The 19,831-nt window shown below is 40.5% G+C and overlaps 1 protein-coding gene across 2 annotated transcripts in view; it reads right to left on the reverse strand.

Annotated features, from left to right (window-relative positions):
• The window catches only part of tsnare1 (T-SNARE Domain Containing 1), a 225,413-nt gene extending 205,816 nt beyond the window's left edge, over positions 1-19,597 (reverse strand). Inside the window, exon 1 of one of the 2 annotated variants that reach the window (XM_028581222.1) lies at positions 19,517-19,597. Coding sequence is in view for 1 of the 2 variants with exons in the window: in XM_028581219.1 (XP_028437020.1) it covers positions 12,609-12,616 (8 nt within the window). In the remaining variant the exon portion in view is untranslated. Of the gene's footprint in view, positions 1-12,608; positions 12,665-19,516 lie in introns of those variants that run through there. The other variant, XM_028581219.1, reaches the window with a different exon arrangement.
• Between the last annotated feature and the right edge of the window lie 234 nt (positions 19,598-19,831).

Genomic DNA, 19,831 nt, shown 5'->3' on the forward strand with positions numbered 1-19,831 from the left:
AGTTACTTTTTAGATTAAAATTGTCAGAGTTGGAAAGTGACGAATTAAAATTATATATTATTATGTAACTGTAATTGAGTCGTTTTTTTGTTGTTTTTTGCTGAGTTTTTTGTGATTGTTGCGGGCAAAAATCCTTGATTATGCGGCACGTTTTCTTAAGAAATGCGATGGAATATGCGGCCTATTTATGCAATTTTATGCAATGAAATTGCGGGAACTTGCAAAAATTACAGAAACTTGCAAAAATTGCGGGAACTGCGGTGTGATGAAAAAGAGGAAAAAAAGTGATTCCCCCAACACCCTGCTTTTTGATGAGGTTCACGTCGAGTAATTACGTCACTTCATAACGTTCCCATGGCAACAGGGGAAAATGGCTGCTCTTGTGTGAAGTAAACGCAACATTTTTCAAGTTTCTGCTAAGATATATGTGACTTTTTTGCAACAAAAAATTATATTATGCATATTTTGCGTGGAAATCTGCAATTTATGCGGCAAAAGTGCGGCGTATTTGAAAGAAATGCAGCCCCCGCATAAATATGCGGACTTTGGCTGATTATGCATTGAATTATGCGATCGCATAATCACGTTTTTCTGGAGGGACTGAAATCTGTACTTTAACTTTTACTAAAGTATGTTTTTGTTTGAAGCATTGTACTTTGCTACATTTTAAATCAAATATGTTACTGAGTAAACAAAGTAAATTAAAAGGCTCTCCAACATTGTTTTGTATCTGTCAACAAACTCAAATCAAAAACAGCTTTGTGCCCTTATCAAATCACAAAAGACTGCAATTTAATTAAATTAATATAATAAGTATAAATAAGATGAAATAAGTATGAATATAAAAAGTATATCTCCCCCCGCTGTTAAAAAGTCACTAAATAACTTGTAGCTACTTTTTACATTTACTTGAGTACATTTTTATACCAGTAATTTTACTTGTAAGGTAAGTAATGGTTCATCAAATAAATAGTATATAGTATAGTATATTTCTTTACTCTTTCCACCTCTGAAAATTCTATATTAAAACATATGATGAGCTTATAAAATATAGCACATTGTTAAAAGATTCAACCAGTAGTTCCCTACCATTTTGTGTCCTCTAACATACAAGCAGTGACATGTTCAAAAAAAAAAAAAAACTTTACAGATAGAGTATGTCTAGGTCACACTATAATTTACGGAGACCCAACAATGTTTCAGATTTCTGGGTGTTATAAGCAAACATTTCCCCGGAGTCCTTATGTTTTCTCGTCTTATAGTTTTCCTTTTTGGGCTGTTTTTCATTGGGGTTGCACCTAAATCATGGTTCCAGCGGCCGCCGTGGTCCTGCTCTACGCCCTGCTATTCCTTGAACTTCTACAACTATTATTTCTAGTCATAGTTCTTTATTGTTAGTATAATTGCCATTGTTCATCATACCAACGGCTTTAATTATTATTAATCATATTTCTGTATATCAGTGTCTCTGTGTCCCAACCAGCATCGGCAGATGGCTGCCCACCAAGAGCCTGGGTCTGTCCGAGGTTTCTGCCTAAAAGGAAGTTTTCTTCACCACTTTTGCACTAAATGCTTGCTCTTGGGGGGTTGTTGAAATTGTTGGGTCTTTGTAAATTATATAGTGTGGTCTAGACCTACTCTATCTGTAAAATGTCTTTAGATAACTTGTTATGAGTTGATGCTATGAATGAAATTGAATTAAACATATAGTAAGTAAATTATCTGAGTAATTATTCCACCACTGAATATCAGTACCCAAAGGGGAGACATGTTTGTATTAAGAGGTCTCATGAGGGCGCTATGCACTGATCTGAACATCTACTAGTGATTGAGATATTGTCGTCCATCTATTAGGGTCTTGAAGTGATGTCACTAAAAAACATTAGACTTTGTGCAGAAGTGCATCAGCTGTATTTTAGCCTGCTGGTTGCCATATGATTAAACTCCAAACCAGGCACAATCCATGCCACCTGCATATACTAGGACATGATTAAAGAAAATATCTCCAAAAATTGCCTTTACTCTGGCAATCAAAGAACCAAAACTGTTTTTAGAACAGAAGAAATCTTCCCATGTTCCAAAAGAGAAAGGTGGACTGAAAAAAAAGAGACAATAATCATTTTGTCTATGATTGCCGGAGGCACTTGAGGCACACAGTCACTCGGAACAGTCAGAGATTAAAGTAATATCAATTTAAAGAATTCAGAATGTCAAAATGGTTCAACTTATATGGCACATACTAGAAAACAGCCTCCTTCCTTGTGTATGGAAGGAGGGTGTGTAAAACTTTCACTAGAAGAAACTGCAGAGGCAATGGAATATAACAAAACTCGGTGCAGAAAAAACGGGTGCAGAGATAAATGCCATCTGCATAGCATGACTGCATGGGGCTGGGAGGGCAATTATGTCAGACTGATATTGCATAGTTTGACGTTTGTCATATAATCTGATCCAGGAGGAAAGTACAGGTGCAAGAAGTGCCTCGAAACCAAAGATGGAGTTTAAAAAAAAGAAATAAAAAAAAGATAATTAAGCATGTTGGAAATAAATTGGTCAACATTGTTTGTCAGTGCCTTTTAAAACTATTACAAATGACTGTAGATTTTCTGGTCTACTACCTCTGTGGGTAAGATTATATATGTATAACCACATGGTTCAGGTTAGGGAAATTGTTGTGGTTAAAATATACTGATTGATCTGGATTAGTATTATTCTGTGAGAATGTTGATAATGGTGATGATGATGATGAAGATCATTATTGTCATAATGGTTGTCATAATTATTCAACATATGGTGGCAATGTGCTGTATATAAGTACTGACCTTTATGGGTATATGTAGGCGTGAATGTATGTATGGATGGATGTGTATATATGTGTATATATATATATATATATGTGTGTGTAACTGTATGCATGTATATGCAAACACACTGTATGTATGTAGAAAGTTATCTGGGTAAATATGTTCTAATTTTTTTAACTTTTTTGTCTTGTAAATTTTTCCTTGCCAATTTGTTTGTCACTCTTACAAAATGTGAGAAAGGGGGGGGGCTTTATATAAGCTGAAGCTTCTGACCCTACCCTTTGGTTACGACAACAAACAAATTCATTCAATCATTCATTCATTCATTGTTGGTAGGAGAGGCAATGCAAAAAGCGGTCTTTAGCCCTATTCGCACGGGATATGGACTATTACCTGGTGATCTCTAGTCATTTGTAATAATTACGGAGGTTGTCTGTGATCTTAATCCCATGCCAATCGGTCATGTCTGTAATTTGTAAAGTAAAAATTCTCCCCTAAATGACCTGCCATATTTCACAGAACACCGAGGTGAATCTTTTAACTTTTTGTTGACATTGTCCTCCTGTATTGTGTTTTAGTGCCAGACTTTTAACATCTAAACGCCTCACACTTTGGAACCTTGCCACAATAGCGTGGGGATTTGTTAACATGTCTGACTGCTTGTGTTTCATGGCCTGTCAGAATGGTTTTTAGCATGTTGTCATGCTCCCAGATCACAGCCATTAGCTTGGTGACTACAATATAATTATCACGGGTAGGAAAAATCCAAGGCCAAGCGCCGGACGGAGCCACGGTGCCGCTGCAAAATAGCCTCAGGAAGGAACAGTTAGGTAGTAATCAAAATCCTTATGGAGAAAACGAATGGCATTTGTACTTCCAGAACCACACTGTTAAGCTCTATTAAAACAATCCATACGCTGTGGTGTCTGAAAGGAACCTGCTGTATCTTTATTAGTGAGGCAGGTGTCCGGGCACAACACAAACACTTCAGCCAGACAATTATCAATATCAGTGTACAGACGGTGAGCCTACATGTCCCACAGCGAGACAGGAATGCTTTGGTGAAAGGTGCCCTTGAGTCAGAGGTCTAAAACGCTATGCTGCTTTCATTTGTTTGAAAGGACCAAAAAAGGTTGTCCTCTCTGCACTTATTTGATTGGATTGTCAATGGCAGGATGAGTTTTCTGCCGCACGCCACTGCCTTGCATGCATACGAATGTGGCGTGGAGCAGGTGATGATCCTGAGGGGGAGACTGTTCATTATTCAACCAACTCCCCGCAATAATCTGTGCATAAGAACTGCTCTGCTCTCTTTTCCTCAGCTTTCTCTCTCTCTCTCTCTCTCTCTCTCTCACACATTCTGGTTTGTGGCCTTTCTCTAAAGGACAGTGGAGCGTGCCGCACACTGTATCTGGCCTTCTTTTCATCTGACCTTTGAAAAAAAATAGCTATTGTGTTACTTCGGGGTTGTGTGACACGCACCCACATACCTACAGTAATATCTTAAGTCAGGCTATCTCAGCTGATTGTATTTTTAGAATGGCGGCCCTTGAAAGAGAGAGAAAAAAGCAAAGGAAAAAATAACCAGAAGGCACATGTTGAATTAAAGTGAAAGGCTGGACATAACAACACAGCCCATATGTCAGAAGGACATATTTTTGGTTCAACCAAAGCACAAAGACCTCAGACACAGCATGTGAAGCTATTTCACAACAACTGCATTTTTCCTCCTTAAACTGCATGTTTTCAGAGCTGTGGCATTACCACCCTAAAAAACTGTATCCAGTGAAAATTGATTGTACTGGAAGAAAAAATTATATTTTTTTAAAGATTTGGGCAAATGTGTTTCTCAGTTCAAATGTTTACACCGATTGCTTGGCCTCCTGCATTGCTGCTTGTAGCTATCTCCAGAACCACTGTACTCCGAAATAACATTGCAGTGCATTCCATTTGTACTCAGAAGTCGGATTTTCCAAGCTCAAAGTCATAAACAACAACTGAACAATTGAAGAAGAGAGGTGGGGATTTTAAAATGGACGCATTTTGGTGAATAAATAGGCTATTATATTTGACCTCCCTGGTTTGTAAATATTAAAGAGAAGAGAGAAATATGAATAGCAATAGCAGTTTAGCCATTTACAAGAACAAATTAAATAACCACACATAATTATTGTCTCAAAGGTATTCTGAATTCATTTTTTATTCATCCTGCACCCTAGTATAATGGGAAGCCTGCTGTCCTGTTGTATATACACTTCTAGAGCTGGGTGATATGAAAAAAAAAAAATCAAATATCATGATACTTTTGACCGAATACATCAATGGCGATATTGCAGGGTCGACTATAGACCTTTTTCACAGCCGAAATTTTGACTTGTCATAGTAGAAAAAGCACAGCTGAAATTGATAACCTTAATGATGGCTCAGTTCCATCAAGTTATAAGCTATTTCAGTGAGTCAGCATGCACAATACCAGGGTCTCTCCTAAGTGGAATACAGCCATCAGTAAGGGTTGTGAATGCACCTGTGCTTTTCCTACTATGACAATGTCAACATGTCTGCCGTGAAAAAGGTCTATTGGTGCTTTAACAAAATATTAACACAAAGAGTTTTAATTAAATAAATCACCAATAATAATTTCGATAAAATGATTTCCATGTTGTAAGAAATCCAACAGTGCACTGAGCATTTCATTCGGTTGACAGTACAGTAGGGCTAACGGAAGTACAGATATTGTCCCTAACCAGCCGTGGAATACCAATAGGTCTCCTCAGGCCGTGTGGACAGGCCTCCAGTGAGCAGCCTGGTAATGGGCTCCCTGTTTGGAGCGGAGTGGAGTGGCCCGAGGACTTGGCCCGAGATAAGGAAGAGTAATGATCTTTGGCCGATGAGTGAGCCATACTGTGGCCGCTTTCACTCTAGCAGTCTCATGCTGCACACCAAACAAATGCACCGCACGGAGTCATCGCTCCGGTTGAGGATGTTTTCTGGACATCCCAGTGAGAGCATCTGAAGCTCAGTGTCTGGGATGTGCCCGAGGAGCTCCCAGGGGAAACGAGCGCTGTCCCGGGCCCTGGCATTTGAAAATGCCGTTCTTTCTGTGTGGTTGCGGGGGGGGCGGAGGGGGGGGTTTGCTTCCTGGCTCGGGCTGCAACTCCACAACAGATGGCCAAATGGACATCCACGACGCGGCCTTCTGGTGCCATCCTCATGCCACATATGCTTCATCCCGCGGCTATGACTTCCTGGAGATTGCTTTCTCACAGTCCCTCACAGCCATCACCGTGGCTACACAATCCCAGTTGTGGGGAACAAACCTCAGTGTGCACAAACATGCACGCATACACCCAAGTATTAAAAACCTCTTCAAGCCCTAAATCCCCACATGTAAGGCACTCCGAAGCCACTGTTGGATATTATTTTATCAGCCTAACATACTGGTAATGCTGGAACACTGTTACTTTCTCTTATATTCCTCATATTCCTTAATATTCAGATTTCACATGTCATGAAGCCGAATCGTTGGTCCTAGATGATAAGATGCTACTCAGTCAAGCTTCAACAAAAGCTGACTCTTGAGTTAATTGATTTCAACCTCTGATTATGACAAGATAATCAGAGGCATTACCAAACACAATGCCGAGCAGTCATCTGGTCATGCTTTGGGAAACAATCGGGCTGCCTTGGCTGACTGATAAACTCAAGCTAATCTGTGGAATTCTTTGAAAGCAAACACAATTGATTGAATTGTAATCAAATTGGCTCCGCAGAGCGTGGCAGATGAGGTATACAGGCAGGTGGACAAAATGGTGGAAAGCACAGATGAGAGAGAACTTTGAAGAACTGTAATCACAATTACAAAGGCAGCTATATGCAGACCAGTTGTATTGGGCTTTATGCTCTGTTTCAAACAAAGAATTAACCTGATCAATTTACAATCTCATCTACCAGGAATGCTTATTTAATTGGCAAACATCGCATTGCATTGCAGCCATAGTTGAGCCAGGTTTGACTCTTTTGCCAGATGACCATACTTTGGTATCATCAGCACACCTGCCATACCAATGCACTGGCCTTACTGAAATAAATGACAGGATTGAGTTTTTTCACACAGTGCTTATGTCGCTCTGAACAAATTATCCTCCATCTTTGAGGCTTCATCCATTGCCTGCACTAACAAAGGTCAGCTCTGCAGCTCAGGTTCAAAGTTCACCACATGCCATGTATCCGTTGAGGATGCCAGAGAACAAAAACAGACCACATACAGTGTATATCATACAAAGCAAAGGAGCTGACAATATAGAGATGACAATATTATTGATCAGCTCATCTGGCTCTGGGGAAAACCAAGGCTGGATAACCAACTAGGCAAAAAGGACTAATGCCCCAGTCCTCAGCTGGGCCCAAAAGCCAAAAGGTTCACAGCCAACACATTCTCACTCCTACTGCGTCAAAAAGCAACGCCTGGTCAGGTGCTTTTGGCATTTGTTATTGACGCAAAAAATCTCCCTTCTATTAGCTTCTATTTCTGCCGGACGCTGGAGAGCTCCGCAGCAATTCAGCACAATATCCGGTTAATTTTCTAAATTAAATACACCATGCTCACGGCGCATCATATTTCCCTGCACTACACCTTGAAAACACAGCACTGAGTTGTTTCCTCTCTACTCCTCTGGATGGAAACAAACTGTTGGTTTTGTGGTTCTATTCTACGTGAATTTGAGAGATCTCATGGGTCCCCATGACTTCAGCTGTCAGTCATGGCCGCAGCCGTTCAACAACCAGTGGAAATTAGGAGTTGAGAGTCACTGACCAAGCGTCCGTATTTTACGAGTTGCGAGAGAGTTGGGAGTGAGAACGGGTTGTTACAGCATGTCCTTGGTTGTGGGTTATTTTTAGACCTTCATTATTATTATTATTATTATTATTATTATTATTATTGTTATTATTATTATTATTATTATTATTATTATTATTGGTAATTTGTGCAAGTGGGGCCTAAAAGCAACTTTTATCCTAACAGCCCCTAACAGTTTATTCCGACTATGGGTAAAACAGCCCAAAAGTACATGTCCCATGCTTGAAGAGTTCTACCAACCACTTTTTGCTAATATGGTGAGAAAAATTAGATGGATCCGAAGATAGAGATAAAACTGGGTCAAATTTCCAGGCCTCGTATCCATAGTGACACTGTGGACATTACACAAACTGTTGCAAGTAGAAGTTTTCATGTCCCCATCTTAATATTTCGGTCAGACACATGAGTAATTACAAAGAGACACCACAGACACAGCAGCTCATTATCTGCATTCTGTTGTTCTATCACTCCATTCTCTGGGGAGAGTAAACCATGGCATTACTATGCCCTTGCCAATACTTCATGGAACAAACAAAGTTGTGAGGCAGAACCAGGAACTAATTTCATTAGCGGCTGCCATTTGTGACTGATTACAGGCTGTTCTCAGTGGCTGGCAAGCAGGTCCAAAGTTCTGGGAGGTTAATAACCAGTAACAATCAATTACTTAACCAATCTGATATGATCAATGGGGTTTCTAATCCAGGAGACAGCACGATGAGTAGCGGAATACGAGAAAACCTCAAACATGCTGAAACCTCTTCAGTAGCTATGAGCTTCAGCTAAAGTGTTCCCAGAAGCTCAACTGTTTTGCATCATCCTTATGATGAAACCTCATCATTTTAGGTTTTGCTGTTTTCAAACAGCAAAACTGTCTAACAGAGAACCACCAAATATAAGTAAATAATATTATAAAATGCCTACCAGGGTTACAAGGTAAAGAACAATGCAACATTGAATAAAAGTAGAATATAAAAACACAAACAAAAACTACAAAAAGCCATCTTCATCTTCTTAAAGCCATCGACTGACTCTGCATTTTTTATAACTAAGCCTAGGTGAAGACATTTCCAGAGGGTGGGAGTCACCACTCAAAGATGCAGTCACCTTTGGTTTAGTCTGTCATTGCCAGACCTGATGGGAGAAAAACGTGTTCTGGTTTATTGTAATTTTTTAAAACCAATCAAAATCATCTTGGGTGCCGCTAAGCACCGGACGGAGCCACGGCGCCGCTGCAAAGCCTCGGTAAAGAACTTGTTTTAGTGGAACATGTGTACGTTCAAAAGTTGTTTTAGTCGTGCAACAGAAACCTCTGGACACTAGATTTACACTGCAGAGATCTGAGGAGCAGTTAACCATAGTCCTCATAAATCCACCGGAGTTTAAAATTCCAACACAAAGAAAGCGGAAGGTAACAGACATCCGACCGAAAAGAGGGACATCCGGCGGAATTTCCGGCGGCACCAGAGCAATCCCGGAAGTGGAACGCCGTGGATATAGACTACCTTTGGTTTTCCATCTAGACCTTGGTCAGTAGATCTCAGTGACCTCACAGTGGCCAAATAATTCAGAAAAAAGTGTGGCCAGTGTTCCCTACATCGAGTAATAGTTAAAAGTCTAGCGGTTGCATTTTGAACCAACTGGAGCTCAGACAGAGCAAATAGGTTAATTAGGTAAATTACAATAATCAAGACTGGACGAAACTAAGACGTGAATGATTTTTTTTTTGGTGGAAGAAACAAGATTGGACCACTTTCTTTGTCAATATATCACTCAAAGTTCATATGTTGGTCAAAGAAAACTCTTTGAGGCTCGCTTAACATTTACTGCAAAGGGACCAACATGCTGCTGTATTTTATCAGAAATGCTCTGATGAGAGCTTCTGTTTTGTCGGGGTTAAGTTGGAGGAAGTTATCTGACATCCAGTACTTGATAGCTCCTGTTAGGTAGATCGTTTACGGAGGTCATTTAATTTAAAAGATATAACTGCTTATCATCCGCAAAACAGTGAGAAAGCATACACTTAAATAGACTAATTAAAAAACCAGGGAGAGAAGCATGCACAGGGAGAATAAAGGATTAAACCCTGGAAGAGCACAAGCCACACAGGAAAAAATGGAAGTCTAATGAATACAGAACTAAAAGATGAATGAAGTCTAATGGGCAGACACATATTCAACAAAACGCTCCAGCAGAGGTTGGACCACAGTACTACTCTGCGTTGTCAAAGAAGAAAACCAGCAGATTCTTAATTAGTGTACTATCAAAAATCAGTAGGCCTCCCCTGTATTGACGTGCATCTCAGGCCATGTCAGGACTATTATTCTAATGATGTCTAAACCTCTGTCCGGCCATTATTCACACATCACAGAGCCGGGCCTTGTTATCTCCGGTAGCAAGGTTTTCCTGAATCCACATATTTAATCCAGAAAAATGTTCTGAATAAAAGGGTCTCAGTTGTCATCCAGCATTTAAGTCACTAACATAAGCTATTCGCTGAGCTACAATACTCATTTTCAGCATAATCATCTGATATGCAGGAAGAAAATGATGAAGAAAAATGCATTTCCATAGCATCTTTTGTGTCATAACAAGAATAAAGATGTAAAGCCCTGCTAGAGGCTACAATATGTATTAAACCATGCAATATAAGTGTTTTACATAAAGAACAACATGCTGGTGCTGCAGGAAAGGCCATTAGAGAAGGCTTTATTTTACAGCTAACATGAATTTGATCAGTCTTGTATAAAGTACTTGAAAGCAATACTTGAGTAAAAGTACAAGTATCTTACCAGAAAATGACTTTGGTAGAAGTTAAAGTCAAGTATCTCATATTTACTGTACTTGAGTATCAAAAGTAAGTTAAGTTAACTATTAGAAGTAGACACTGAGAGGAAATGTAGTGGAGTAAAACTGAATGTTTCCAATAATATAAATAACGAAATAAAGTACATATGCGTGAAGATTCTACCTAAGTACAGTAAATAAGTATTTGTACTTCGTAACATTACAAGACTGAATTTGCTCCAGAAGTTTCATGGCAATCTCTGAGATATTTTGGACTTAGAAGTAAACTCATGGAGTGTCTAAAATAGGTCTATGCTCCTTAATTGTGTTCACTAAATTCTTTCAATTCACAAAGCATGAACAGTCATTACATTTTGATGTATTTCCACAGGAGCATTTAATGAACACTCAATTGAGGAGACAATTAAGCAGGCAGTACGGATTAACCATGATGTGTTATTGTGCAGTGCCGTCCTTGTCTATATTCATGACGTTCCACTTTTGGGATTGCTCCGGTGCAGTCGGAAATTCTGCCAGATTTCACTCTTTTCGGCCGGCTGTCCATTACCTTCCGCTTTCTTTGTGTTGGCGTTCTAAACTGCAGTGTATTTATGAGAACTATGGTTAACTGCTCCTCAGATCTCTGCAGGGTAAATCCAGTTTTTGGTTACACGACTAAAACAACTTTTGAACATACACGTTCCACCAAAACAAGTCCCTTCCCGAGGCTTTTTTGCAGAGGAACCGTTGCTCCGTCCGGCACTTAGCCTCGCCCATAACAATTGTGATTGGTTTAAAGAAATGCCAATAAACCAGAGCACGTTTTACTCCCATCCCAGAATGCTGTGTGGACTAGGGGGACCTTCCTTTGCAGCGCTGTGGAGGAAGGTCTGTCAATGCGAGACTAGTGCCATCCCAACTCTTTGCTGTTCCTATCCCCCTGAAGGGTGTATTTAAACTGGCAATTCAGTGTGTTTTCAACCCTTTGTTGAACAGAGAGCGCCATCTAGTGAGCTCAGAAAATAAAGACAGTGGTCCGCGAAGCTTCATTTGACCATCAGTAATTGCAGGCGCCTAAACAGATGCTAAAGCCTAGTTGAGGCTCTCTCTCACTCTCTGGGAAGTGTGGCTGGCCCACCGACCTCCAAAAGGAGACAGTCCTTAAACAAAACACTCCCTTATCATCCAGCTGTCTACACTCCTTGAATCTGTTGAGAGACAAACATAAAAGGTAAAGGTACTTTATTTGTCACATACACGTACATGTAGCGAAATTCATTCTCTGCATTTAACCCATCCCTCAAGGGAGCAGTGGGCAGCCAATGACAGCGCCCGGGGACCAACTCCAGATCTGAGCCAGTGCCTAGATCAAGGGCACTGACTGGAGAACCTAGTCCATGTTTTTGACGGTGGGGGAAACTGGAGCACCTGGAGGAAACCAACGCAAACATGGGGAGAACATGCAAACTCCACACAGAAAGGCCCGGAACGACCTGGATTCGAACACAGAACCTTCTTGCTGTGAGGCCACAGTGCTAACCATTGGGCCACAATAATTATACATGAACAGGTTTGGTTATTAAAGACCGAATATTCTCATCCCCTGACCTGTGACTTATGAATGACCTGATGTTGTCTAGGCTTTCCTTTAGTCTCATCATACCACAACATGGTGTTTCTGGAAATTCCAACACAATCATGTTGGAAAAAGAATATATGCATTATGTCAAGTGTCAAAGTGACCTAGATTGTTTAAATACAGTCACCAACAAGAAAATAATCATCATAATAAGACCCCAGAAAGTGAAAGATTAGCATCATCAGACGCCTTTTTACTTAGCGTCTCTGCAACTGTTTATGAACATGAAAGCATCCAGGTCAAACTGGCCTGCCAACATCATTGTTGTATACACATTCAGTACAGACATTCCACAACACCTCAGTGTGTCTACATTTCACACAGAATATGTATCCAGTCTTTTAGATAAGTCAAATGTGAAAAAGGTTCAGATTGACTGACATTTTAGAAGGGGAATATGACGATACACTTATCCACGTCTGGATGTCTGTGGCAACAGGTTAGGCCAGGTAGGCTATCCTTAGTACATGAAAAGGTATACACATGACAATGACAATGTGCAGTTTAAAAAAGATAATCTTACCTCAACATTCACTTATGAGATTGTCTGCATCTAACAGTCTTCCTCTGCGAATGGAGTTTACATACTGTAGTTGTCATGGGGATGCCTCTACTTAGACACTCATACTTGAATTACGTGATGATAACTGAGTTATCTCCATGAGAACAACTGAGTCCACTGTCTCTGTGGAGATTTCAATACCACACCAACCAGACAAACACCAATTTGGGAACCGTTAAAAAGGTGTCAGAGGCTCAAGAAGTTTGAAAAACCTGAGTATACTATCTGCTGTTGAGGTTCGAGGTTTATTACATAGTTTGAGCAAAGCAATACAAGCTGTAACACAATGTGAGGGGCATTTTCAAGTTTGTAGCTTACATTCTATCACATATGCTAAAGTACACATGATCATAAGAGCCATTAGTGACAGCCACCAGTGTGTACAGGTCTGCACTTTTTAGGGCTGTTAGAAGGAATTCCCAGAAGTCGAATTTAACTCTAACAGTAATAAAAAAAGCAATAGTAATCAAATGCTGAAATTACTATTCAAATGTGGATTTTTTTTATAAAACACGTTGGCAAACGTTAGCAAATCTTGCTTTCCTTGCCCTGGCCTATCTGCATGTTAAAACAAAATAGTAATAATAATAAAATATATACTTTATTAATTCCGCGAGGGGAAATTATAATGTTTTCACTCTGTTGTTATTATTATTATACACATTACACAAAGGCCTGAATTACACACACATGCTCAGTACCTATACATACACTAATGGAGAAATGTCCGAGTGAGGGAGCTGCCCATGGACAGGCGCCCCGAGCAGTTGTGGGTTTGGTGCCTGGGCTCCTGGGAGGTGAACTGGCACCTCTCCAGCTACCAGTCCACCACCATACTTTGGTCCGTATGGGGACTTGAACCAGCAACCCTCCAGTTCCCAACCCAACTGCTTTGTCACGTCTTATGAGCAACGATAAAGTTAACAGGAGTGAGCAACACAAGGCATTGCGAGATATTAGGGCACGGAGCCACGGTAGAGATGTAGCCACAAAGTAGCAGGTCAGTTGCTCTCTATGATGTCTTCTCTCTCAAATCTCTGACATTGTTGTTTTCCCTAGCGACCCACCATTTGGTGAAGCCCATACTGCATTATTACAAACCCAAAATGCCCACAATCGGCCAAAAAAATATCTTTTAGGAATGACAACGCAGTCCCCACCAACTGTTTGTGCACTGTTTCTATCCTTAGATATATTATTTCAGACAGAAACAGAGTGCTCAATCAAGCTTTATTTGTTATTGCGTGAATACAGTCTATTAAAAAAACAAAATTTAAGGTGCCGCTCCAGATCAGTGCTTTTAAAAAGATAAATAATAAAATATGTAAAATATCCCCTACATATATTTCACTCTCTCTTTTCTCTCTCCCACACACACTCACCCACTCACATATACCGCACATGTATTTTGGGATACAGGCTATTGACTGACACCCTCTCATCCCTCCCAGACAACACACACCCTCCCGCACACATACTATGTATAAGATAGCAGCAGGTTTCAGCATAAGAAGAAAGTTCACAGATGAGAGAATGTCCAGAGGTAGTGTGGTTCGTCATGGCAGGGGATGGGAGATGGGTTGGGGTGGCAATTATTGCACAGGGTTATAGTTTGTTCAGTGAACGTATGGCCCAGGGGAAAAAGCTGTTTGTTAGTCTGGCGGTGCGTGCTTTCATATGCCTTAAGATGCCATGTCTACCGTACTGTGTTACACTGCACATGATATACTTGTGATGCTATTATTTTTACGTTACTTAAGTTATGGTCCACATTGCAATTGTCTTTACTATGCCATGGAAGTACAAGCTGCACTGTGTTATTCTAAACACTCAGATTTAAACCTTTGCACAAAGTTGCACTTTAAATTTCACTTTCAATGTTTTGAATGGGGCTGAACAATGAAATGCTGCTAAATGTTTTGTGAAAAAGTAAATATAAAAAGAAGCAGCAATATTGCATAACTGAGTCACGTTGTGGACTATGTATTTTTTCCTCTAGGTAAGTAGAATATTGGTATCAAAGTTTGAGCATCCATACAAATCTATTATTAAAAGCTTAGCTGTTTAAAGGAACACGCCGATTTATTGGGACTTTAGCTTATTCACCGTAACCCCCAGAGTTAGACAAGTCGATACATACCCTTCTCATCTCCGTGTGTGCTGTAACGCTGTCTGACGGCTCCAGCGGCATCAGGCAAGCACAGAACATGCAGGTGAATGGTTCCAGTAATCCTACTGCTCCCAATAAGTGACAAAATAACGCCAACATGTTCCTATTTACATGTTGTGATTTATAGAGTCACAGCGTGTACAAAAAACAACGTAACATGAGACACAGCCGTCTTCTAACTGTAAACAAACTGGGAACTATATTCTCAGGCGGAAGAATATAGTACTTGGGCGGAGTGATATGCTCGCAGCAAGCCTGTCTGAGAATATAGTTCCCGGTTTGTTTACAGTTAGAAGACGGCTGTGTCTCATGTTACGTTGTTTTTTATACACGCTGTGACTCTACAAATCACAACATGTAAATATGAACATGTTGGCGTTATTTTGTCACTTTTGTCACAATTTGGAGCAGTAGGCTAGTTGGAACCAGTTACCTGCAGGATCTGTGCTAGGCTAAGCTAATGCTGGAGCCGTCAGACAGCGTTACAGCACGCACGGAGATGAGAAGGGTATGTATCGACTTGTCTTACTCTGGGGGTTACGGTGAATAAGCTAAATTCCCAATAAGTCGGCGTGTTCCTTTAAGAGAGGGAAAATGAGTGTATTGGACAGGTATCGGTATCACCAGGTATTCAAAGTTGAATTATCGGCATCCGTATCGGGTATGAAAAAGTGGTATCGAGCCACCTCTTGCTATGGAACTTGAACAATGAAAGAATTAACACATTTTAGCAAAACATTTTGTGGTCCGTGACCCCATTTTAATGCCGAAATCTTCCTGACCCTAATTGTTGATTGTTTTTTCAAATTGTTGTCACTTTCAGTATTGAATAAATTCTGGAGCATGAGGGGAGTTCTAAGGCTGGGACAGTTCTACCTGCACACTAAAATACCTGTTACTGATTTTTAAATGGCTTCTCTTATACGTCATTAAACGAACGGTGTGAGACAGAAAAACACATTAGGTCCCAACTCCCCAAACTATTGTCTATTATATAAGTGTGTTCACTCATACTGTGGTACACTGAATCATCACTGAATAATCATGACAAACAGCACATACTCAAATAGTAACTAGAATAGCAAATAGGAAGACAAAAGAAAAACTAAGTGGTAATAATCTGCTGTCCAGATCAGCTAGATGAGCAATGAGTCATGCAGAGAACACCCACCATTCAACATCCTGTTACATATTCTCTGGCTAACATACCACGGAGGAAGAATTAATTTTACATGCCAGAAAATATGGAGAGTTCAGATTATATAAATAAACTTAAGCGAACACTCATCCGCTTCTCTGACTTTTCTAAGTTACGTTATATGGAACAAGGTGAGTCTTATATGCAACACCAAACTGTACACCTACACTAAATAGCCCTCTGTATAGATTTCAGCTTCTTAGTTTATACTCAGAAAACTGATTTATTCAATTTCATCTTTTTGTTGTAGTTTGTCCTTCTGTGCTTGCTGTATTCTGGTGATTTTATGTTGTATTATTTCCCTACAGAAATCAAGGATCATGCAAACATGACGCATGTGTAACTATTTCCATAGGCCTACATGAGGAATTATTGTCACTGAAGAACATTTAAAGTCTCAGTCTAAAGTGACCTTATTATGTTAAGAATTGTGTTTGTATGATACAACCAGCCATGTCAGCCGACCCCTAGCTGTACATTTATATACACTACTCCACCCTCAGCAACAACTACTTAGCGCACTCCTTACAATTTGATGGGCTATTCAAGCCCAGTCTGCTCAGATTGGCTGGAGATCTAGTGGCATCGCCAGATAGCACTTAAATAACTGAGAGAGGTCAATAACTAGACCAACAGTCGTTTAAATATGTAGAAATGTAAATTAGAGCGTTTTGGCGTTACAGAGCTCCGAAGTTTCTATCCGTTTGTCTGTTATGAACGTTGTCATTACTACTGCATTGCATTGTGGGATATTTATGCCGGCGTAGTGTCCAGTATGGACCTTTTTCACAGCAGACATTTTGACTTGTCATAGTAGGAAAATCACAGCTGAAATTGATAACCTTAACGATGGCTCAATTCCATCAAGTGTCCCAGTGAGCTATTTCAGTGAGTCAGCATGCACAATACCAGGGCCTCTCCTAAGTGGAATGCAGCCATCAGGTATGGTATATAATGGTTTTGAATACACGTGTGCTTTTCCTACTATGACATGTCAACATGTCTGCCGTGAAAAAGGTCTACTGCATACTGTAATATTTTACCGGAAATAGTATACAATATTGGTTTCATACGAAGGTTTCGGACATACTAACAAATCTCACATACTGTTTTTGCTGCTATATAGCATGTTAGTAAGGAATTTTGGCAAAGCCAATGACTCTTTTGAAGCTCACAAATGTGCTGCCAGTTACCGTTAAAACTCCACCAGACCCGCTGTCTTTCCAGCAGAGACGCAGCGAGAGTCTGACAGTAGCTTAACATGGCTAGTTAGCTCTAGCGCCAGCGGTGATCAGTCAGTCTCCCCTGTGTCCCTTAATTATTAATGGGTATAGCAATGGTTATTTGCTGAAAACAGTGGTACTAGAGTAACAAGATGGGGATGCCACTTACTGTGCAATGTATCCTACTTTTGAAAGACCATGATAATATTGGTCTTACAAATTAAGAAATTCCGTGCTGAACATGTTTTAACATCTATTATTATGGTAATATGTTTTATGGTTTTAAGTTTAGGTATCACATACCCAACTTAAATGTCAATAGAAATCCTCCCGGCCCTCCCTTCAATGACATGTTTGCATCAATTAAAAGGCCTACCTGGTTTTTAAACCTTTCATAAAAAGATACTAAACTGGCATTAGAAAAATAGTGGTTCTAAAAACATTAACCAAATTTAGATTTAGACTTAATTGGTATCATGGTGCAGCACAAACAACTTAATCCTCAACACAAAGAAAACAAAAGAAATCATAATTGACTTTAGGAAACGGAAAAACAAAAGCCACAACAGTCTTGTGATACATGGAGAGGAGGTGGAACAGGTCCCAAGCTTCAGATAGCTATGTGTGCATCTAGCGGAGGATCTGACCTGGGGAGTGAACACTAAGGAGATAGGGATAAAGCCTCAGCAGAGACTCTTTTTCCTGCAAATCCTGAAGACGGTTACACACCAACCAGACGGCCAACCGTCGGCAGAAAAGCCAGTCGGACTGATCAGTCTCCCCGAGTTGGACCAAAAAGTGCCTCAGAACACACCGAAGAGACGAGATGTAATACGTCTCCATAACAGCAGGCGGCGCTAATCTGTATTGTTGCCCAAAAATGAAAACCGGCAGCTGATTGGACGAACGCGTCACGTGGGTTTGTTTTCTCCGGAAATTCAAAGCCAGACTGTCATGGCGGCTCGTTCAGAATACGATCTCATATTGTACTAAAATAGTTCACTGAAACATGTTTCTGAAAACATTTTAAGCGAGAAATAGGCCACGCAGTTGCTGAATCTGTCTTCATTTCAGCTCAACAAAGGTCAGTTTAAAAGATTTTCGTCAGATTTTGAGAGACTCTAGTCACCTCATTCCGCTCGCCATTTCCGGGTGAGTCCCGACGGCCCTGCCGGCGACTGAACAGGTCAGGTCGGCCAAAATGAACGCCGACGGATGACGGCACGGGACACACGGAACAGACTCGAGTCACTGACCTCGCCAGACTGTCCAACGGCCGATTATCGGGTTAGTGTGTCAGCGCCTTTTAGATGCACAGGGCTCCCGCAGGAACTCCTCACTAATTTTTACAGGTGCACAATAGAGAGTGTGCTGGCATACAGCTGTACAGTGTGCTTCTCCAGCTACACCACTGAGGAGAGGAAAGACCTGCAGCGGGTAATTAAAACAGCCCAGAGAATCATTAGTGCCCCTCTACCAAGCCTTGAGGACATATAGCAGCAAGCATCAGAGCGGACCCTACACACCCTGGCCATATCCTTTTTGACACCCTACCCTCAGGCAGGCTTAGGGTCATGAGGACGTGGACAAACCGCATGAGAAATAGCATTTTTTCCCACGGCCATAAATGAACTGCTGAAAGGCTAAGCTAAGATGGACTTGAACCATACTGTGTTGATAATGCACTGGTTTTCTTATTCTGGTTTTAATACTTTACTCCATTTTTATCTATTTATTGTTGCTGACACTGTCACTTTTTATCTTTCTATCTTTATGCTGCTAAGTGATTGATTGATGTCATCTTAATTTTGTTGATATGCAATGACAATAAACTATCTATCTATCTATTTGGAATGAAAAGGAGAAGGGGAATAAAATTCTTAGTTGGCTTTCTGCCAGAAGAACAAAAGATAGCTCTCATGTTTAAAGAGGAACTGGTTGCAACAAACTCACATAGCCATCCCTTCTGTCCTATTTCTGCACGTTGTCAACAATATGACAACCTTCTAAAGACACACACTTCCCATGCACAACCTAAGGCTCAATATGTGAACAGCAGATATATTTACACACTACACACATCTGTGCTTCCTTGGTGTCTAAAAGGAGCAACGGAGAGCCATCCCTGATGGCCTCCCCTCCCCCTCATCCCTGCCTCCCATCTACTCCCCTCTCTCCTCCTCCTCTTCTTCCTCCTCTGTTTCTGGATGAGATGGCAGCATCCATCGCTAAAGGCAGATAATCACACAGTGAAAAGAAGGGATTCCTCCAGCTTTACCTTTCAATGTAGGGAGTGATGTGGGCTGTGATTCAGCTTAGATGTTGCTGCTCCTCAGCCTCGGCTAACAACATCATGTGACCAAGAACCACCTGCTCCCGCTGCCGGGTCATATGACCACATTAGGCCCTTGCAAGGATCTCTGGGATTTGTAGTTGAGGGGGTGGAAATTATGGAATCTTTTTTCTAAGACCCTTTATGGTGGTTAAAAAAATCCCTGAAAGTAAGTGAGGTATTAATTCCTGAAATATAGCTTAGATCTAGGGATCATTGACCAATAATTCAAGATATTTTAATAAAATGTCATTAAATGTA

Source organism: Perca flavescens, chromosome 6 (assembly GCF_004354835.1).
Source record: "Perca flavescens isolate YP-PL-M2 chromosome 6, PFLA_1.0, whole genome shotgun sequence".
Taxonomy (NCBI): domain Eukaryota; kingdom Metazoa; phylum Chordata; class Actinopteri; order Perciformes; family Percidae; genus Perca; species Perca flavescens.